Source organism: Lipomyces doorenjongii (assembly GCF_038497915.1).
Source record: "Lipomyces doorenjongii strain NRRL Y-27504 unplaced genomic scaffold V1508scaffold_110, whole genome shotgun sequence".
In the NCBI taxonomy this organism is placed as follows: Eukaryota; Fungi; Ascomycota; class Lipomycetes; order Lipomycetales; family Lipomycetaceae; genus Lipomyces; species Lipomyces doorenjongii.
Window position 1 is genome coordinate 27,093 of NW_027118177.1, and position 6,000 is coordinate 33,092.

Genomic DNA, 6,000 nt, shown 5'->3' on the forward strand with positions numbered 1-6,000 from the left:
ACTTCAAAGCTTTAAGGATATCCTTCACAATGAGGTTAAGCACGTGAGCTAAGCAGCTAATAAAGTTTTCGTGACCTTGAAATCGCACGTCGATTTCTTCTTTCAGCTTCAAGCCTAGACTTTCGACAAAGGTGCGATTGTTACTAGCATTATCTGCAGTTACACTGATCAACTTTTTCGTGAGCCCGAGCTCTTTCAACATACTGTACGCCATCTCGACCATGTTCTCGCCAGTGTGCACACCAATTACCTCTCCAAACTCTAAAACCCTTTCTTTATATTCGAATTCGCCTGTCAACCAATGCCCAACTACTCCAAGGACTGCGATGCGGTTCTGGCTAGTCCAGACATCGAGGGAAAGGGCAATTGTATGACAAGTTTTATCTAGTTCTTCCTTCAACCCTGCACGGCACACCTCGAACTCTACGTCGATTCTTTGTCGTAATGTCTTGCGAGTGGTAAATGGCATGCCCACACCTGGAATAACTTTGAAGATTTGCAAAAAAGGGAACGCTCAATGACAGTAAATGGCTGTCTTGTAAGCACGACCCAGCGAATAAGATTCCTCTCTAAGTGTTCTGCGGTGTTTACAGTCTCCTTTTGCTTTGACATTGTCATGATCGTTGACTGATTCTTGGTATCATTGCTTATACCCAAACTATGAGCTCTCTGCATATAATAGGACATATTAGTTATAGAGTCGAAATAGCGGAGTCCTTGATTGACCAATTTCCGACAGTGCTTGCAAGTTATCAGCTGATCGTGCCTAAGCTTTTTTGATCGCTTAGGCTTCCACTGTTGGTTTAGAGTTGCAACTTCAAACTGCTCCCAGTGCCACTGATTCGCAGTCCCACGTGTACTTTGAGAAGAAATCCTATCGTCCGTGAGGACTGGTGAGATCTCTTGCGTTTCGTCAGTCAGATTTCTAGACAATGATGGATCGACGATCTGGCTAATAGAATCCTCCGGTCCTAGCTCAAAGGAGCTCTCAATTGGTGACTGTAAGCCGCTGGTGAGCGAGACATTCTCCACCGGCTCATCTCCTTCGTACCCATCATTCAATAGCAAGTAATCTACACCCGGCTGGCGACGAAGACGTGTAAAAGCTTCCATATCGAAGGAGTCAATGCAGTAATGAGTAGTACACTTAATTGTTGATAATATTTGGGAGGACAAAGGGGTTCCTCGGCAGGGGTTATAGGCTCAGGAAAGCTACAACCCTCGGTATAACGCTACCTTCCGAATTAGGAATACGATTACTATATGATTAATACGATTACTATACGATTTCAAACTATACCATACGATTACTTTACGATTAAAGCTTAATTTTTGCGATTAACTTTACAAATAATCTCAAAAGTTGACGGTACCGTAATCGTACCCACCTCTATAGGGGTGTCCACGAACAACAAATATATTCGTAATTCGAATACGAATATTTGACGATTTCTTGCTTACTAATGCGAATACGAATAAAATCACTTTTATTCGTAAATTATTCGTAATATTCGTAAATTTTGACCCTGACCCTGACAACAATGAAATCACGCCTCCCTGATCTGCCCCCACCTATAATCTGCCCTCAGCAACATCAACTTTCTCATCGTCTCGGCACTCAACGAGTGCCTCCGCAAACCCAGAAGATCTCTTCTGTGTTGAACAGCCTTTCAACAGCCACCTCAGACGCAGGAATAGCTAAATAATCTCTTGCTGCGGTTGCCATCCGAGGGAACTCATCCTGATTCAGTCGCCACCATTCGAAGAGCCAGCCTGTTTCCATCGTCACCCCGTCATTGACCATGACTACCTCACTGGCAAAATAACGGTCAATGTCAGACATGTGGTGTTTTGCGGTTTCAATTTCTGCAACACGCGCGCTTCAATACTGTGCCCCGTGACGGGTTTTTCATTAGAAATCGATAACTGCTCTGTTATTGGCGGAATGTTGGTGTAGTACCTCTTTCAGGTGACTAATCACGATCGCGGCTGTTGACTCTCCGAGTTCCTTCTCCAAAAGTAGAGCTTTGAATCTTGGATCCAGCACCAGTGCTATATAATATGCGTCTTGTGCGTCCATGAAGTTATAGTATTTCTGATACTTCTTCAAGCCAACCGAGACAGCGAGGGCAATATCTGGATCATGTTCTGAGAATTCTCCCTCCATAGAAGCAGCATCATTGAGCATGTCTTGCAGCTCATAGTATATTGCAATAGCCAGACTGATCTGTGGCTCCAGGGTGGCGATCCACTCCACTGATTTGTTCAAATGGATGGAATGGATGGAAATGGAGGTCTGTGCATCCATTTCCATGCCGTGTTTAGCTTAAGATGGCTAATAAGCCGTGCTTGATCAACAACAACCATGCAACGAGAACAAATGGCGACCTTCCATATTGCTTCGACCATAAACTCCAAGTCCTCCATCGAGCGGATCTCGGAAATATCGCCACACGTAACCAGTGCTTCGGTGTCATCAGTTCTCCGCTCACTGCTGCGGATGTCCTCTGAGGGATCCGGAATTGGCTCCTGTTCAGACTCACATTCCTCCTGAGTCCTGTCCCTGAGGCGGTCCATGTGACGTTTCAGGCTCCTGACAGATGCTGTCTTGGCCATACAGGTGGGGCAAGCATACAAGTCATCGTCAGTCATCGTTAACGGATAGGCCACTCCGCTGAATTCGAAAGTCTCAGCCCTGCGATGCTTGCTGGACGAGTGCTTATTGAGCTTGGCTTTGGTATCGGAATGGTGCGTGATTGCACTCGAGACATTGCAAAGCGCTGCTCCCGGAAGACATATCGACTTATAGGCTATGTATACTGGATGAAGTATAGTTCACGGTGGCGTCTAGTGTTTGACGCGCTCCCGCTGTCTTTGAAAATTGAATGCAATATTGCGTATTGGATATTGGAAACCATGCCTGTATCGTATCGTGAACAGCCCTCAGAAGCAATATTCTGCAGAATTCAGACTCGACGTTTCTAACCTTGTGTTGTTAGTGCAGCTATTTTGGACTTAGCGTGAACGTAGTTTTCTCCACGGCGAATAGAATCGTTTTAAAGGCAAAGTGAGTTGACAAATTTTGGAATCAAAATGTCACCCTGTGTAATTGAGGTACTGTATGGTAATATCTGGTACCTAATAATTTTTTAGCCCCTGAATACAGGATGGTCGCAAGCGACATGTCCGCAAGCTCACCCAAATTGTTTGGATCGACTACTGCTACTTCATCAGTTCAGCTCCGTCAGCTTTTGGAACGTTTCGGATCGTTCGGACGGACTGTCACAAGTAACCCTCAACGTAACAGGCCCTCAACTACCACGTCAGCTGCACCAGCTTTGTCAACAGCTGCTATCGGTAATACTCCTGGCCCATCGTTGTTTGGCGGATCAAAGAATACTTTTGGATCCTTTGCAAGGTCAATGACTACGCCGTGAAACGTCAGCACCTAGACTCTTCGGATCGTCCACGGCTACTACATCTGCACCTCCTTGTGGACAATTTACAGGACTTCTGCGCCGCCTCTCTTCGGATCGAATGCCGCTATAATACTACTTCCGTACAATCCCTATTTGGGTCCTCCGATCCTGCTACTTCTGGCCCCTCATTCTTGATGGAATCCCGAGCACCTCGAATTGTTTTTCTCATTTGGTTCCCCTGCGACCACTTCGTCAGCGTCGGCTTCGGTATTAGGTACTGCGACGGCTATCGTCGTTAGTACGCGCTATTCTGCTTGCTTCATCGACTCAGGCCATGTCTCGACAGGACTACTCGCCATCTTCTCCTGCATTGGCTCGTCGATTTTCGCCACTAGTTCTGGGCCAACGACATGCCAACCCCAACCAAACCTGTTCTCGGCACACTCAACTAGTACACCGGCGACTTCTCCGACAACTGCCTCTACGTCGGCGTCGTCACCATTCTCTGGTCACGACGCGCAGTGCGGCGCACCCTTGTCTTTTTCGAATCCAAGGCTCCTTCTACGACTGGCCCTGCTGCGCCAATATCGTTCGAGGATAACAAGCCGCTGTCACCGTCACGGCGTCGGGCCCGGCTGCCGCTACCGCAGCCACAACGTCGACAACATCGACGTTATTTTCGGCTAAGCCAGATACGTCAGCTGCTTCCGCAAGCACTACATGAGCTTGTAGTGGCACTGCATCAGCCACGGACGCTTCAAAATCAATGTCAGCATCTGCCGCGCCACGAACGACAACATTCACAGCACAATTCTCTAGAACAAATCAATGGAAGATATTATTTCAAATGAACAATTTTATTGACGATCATTCCATGCGTTCCACATATGTATGGAGCTGCAGAGACTCACAAAAAGGAGTCCAAATTAGGCGGCACTTTGAAAGAGGTTATACTAAACTAATAAAACAGTTATACTAAAGACTAAAACCAAGTCTCTACTCTCGCCTCCCTACTCTCGCCTCCCTATTGCTGCGCGTACTTTAACCCTCATTTGAACCGTATTGCCGGCACCAACTTCATAACCAGCGCAGTATGCTCTCAGCTGGTCGAAGTTGAGGCCTTCAATGGCAGCCAAAGTGTAGAGAGGTGGCAGATCGTTCTAAATGTAATGTAAGCCAAACCCATTGTTAATTGAAGCTGTCTTCTGTTTACCGGATGCTCTGTCGGCATAGATCCATCATTGAAAGGGACGATTCTGAATAGTACATGTTCACCATCCGCAGCCCTATTTTCTTCCTATTGCACAATGTTACAAGCAAACTCAGAAGTTCAAGCTGTCACTGACACGTACACGACGAGGTCCAATTAAAGGTAGGTTTTGCGCCCGTACAACAGTGTCCAAACGACGCGACATATCAGTTTGTGCCTCTTGCATTCGACGAATGTCCCTTCGAACTTGCCGCATGTCATCTTGAATTTCTCGAATTCCTCGAAGTACTTCTTGTAAGGGATCTCCTCCTTGTGATTACACCAGTTAATAGCTGCAACAATTGTTTATACAAAGGATACCTACGGGCAGCCCTTGTTCTTTCTTTCACTTCATCCAAATAACGGAAGGCGTCCACAAACTCCTCATACGTCGGACGTTTATCATCAGTCAATCCCCCATCTTCATTGAAGTCAGTTCTTTGAAGTTTATGCCAAAATCAAATCGGGACTCCTTGCCATCTCGTAGCACTCCCAGGCAACCACAATATGTCCTTGCGGCGGCCAAATCTTGATCAGACGGAGGCTCTCCAGGTTGTGGCGGCACACCCATATGCACAGAAGCACGTAATTGGGGTAGGGCGATAGGTTGTTCTTCTAACATAGTGGCCGGCTAATGTGATCACTCCTGGTCAACAGAAAACTAATCCTGGTCACACGGGCTATTTACCTGTACCGTGAAGAATACAAAGACAATATCTGATAAACGACTGCGTCCGATGAATATTAAGAAACACTGGGCTAGAATAATGCCTACATTTTGAAGTTGGCCCAACTCCTGTGACGGAGCTCTCATCAACAAACACGCCGCATGTTCGGAGGTTTGATCCATAACACCCTAAACCTGAACATTTTGCCATCTTGCAGTCAGTAAAATTGTTAGGGCCCAGAAATACGTCCAGTATGAATTATACCCCAACTACTACACGACCACCAATATAACATCTGTTTGGCTTTTCACTGAGGAACTACCCTGATGATGCCATCCTCGTTAAGGATATTATTTCTCTTTATTCGCGCGAAAGATAGCGAGAAAAAAGAAAAGAGATTAAAAGCAGAAAAAGAGAAGAAAAGCAAAGATGAAAACCAAAAAGTAAAATTACAAATCAAAATAAAGTTAGTCTAGCTAAGCGATCACAGCCAGCCCACTGGGAAACCAATCTCGTTCACAATACCTTTAGGAGTAGAGGTACCATGGAGCGTACCCAGGGGACATACTCCTGACATTTCGTATCCTCAGGAATATCGTATGGTGCGCGATCCATATGTAGTGGTGGATACGTTTTGCGATTAATCGTTGCAACATCATCATCC

At 46.0% G+C, this 6,000-nt stretch overlaps 3 protein-coding genes across 3 annotated transcripts; all 3 read right to left on the bottom strand.

Annotated features, from left to right (window-relative positions):
- Positions 1–358: 358 nt before the first annotated feature.
- Positions 359–1,209, bottom strand: V1508DRAFT_427073 (uncharacterized protein; the record flags this gene model as incomplete). Its single annotated transcript, XM_066941637.1, has 1 exon — positions 359–1,209. A coding segment is annotated over exon 1 (302 nt), but the record flags the coding sequence as incomplete, so codon positions are not given.
- Positions 1,210–2,265: 1,056 nt separating this feature from the next.
- V1508DRAFT_435508 (uncharacterized protein) lies at positions 2,266–2,652 on the bottom strand (the record flags this gene model as incomplete). The annotated part of the gene is made up of 1 exon (XM_066942070.1): positions 2,266–2,652. One exon carries the CDS (start codon positions 2,650–2,652, stop codon positions 2,266–2,268), a length of 387 nt encoding a protein of 128 aa, XP_066792684.1.
- A 1,616-nt stretch (positions 2,653–4,268) lies between these two features.
- On the bottom strand, positions 4,269–5,786 carry V1508DRAFT_427078 (uncharacterized protein). The gene is made up of 6 exons (XM_066941638.1): positions 5,601–5,786; positions 5,146–5,530; positions 4,994–5,089; positions 4,772–4,938; positions 4,633–4,716; positions 4,269–4,579 (listed from the first exon to the last, which is right to left on the bottom strand). Exons 2-6 carry the CDS (start codon positions 5,288–5,290, stop codon positions 4,430–4,432), a joined length of 642 nt encoding a protein of 213 aa, XP_066792685.1. The 5' UTR covers positions 5,291–5,530; positions 5,601–5,786; the 3' UTR covers positions 4,269–4,429.
- Positions 5,787–6,000: the final 214 nt, after the last annotated feature.

Bases quoted from the DNA above. Each gene is read 5' to 3' on its own strand.
- V1508DRAFT_427078 (XM_066941638.1), bottom strand. From the start codon at position 5,290: ATGTTAGAAGAACAACCTATCGCCCTACCCCAATTACGTGCTTCTGTG. The intron at 4,717-4,771 runs GTACGTGTCAGT...ATTGTGCAATAG, and splicing joins CTTTAATTGGACCTCGTCGT to GAAGAAAATAGGGCTGCGGA. The intron at 4,580-4,632 runs GTAAACAGAAGA...CATTACATTTAG, and splicing joins CTATGCCGACAGAGCATCCG to AACGATCTGCCACCTCTCTA.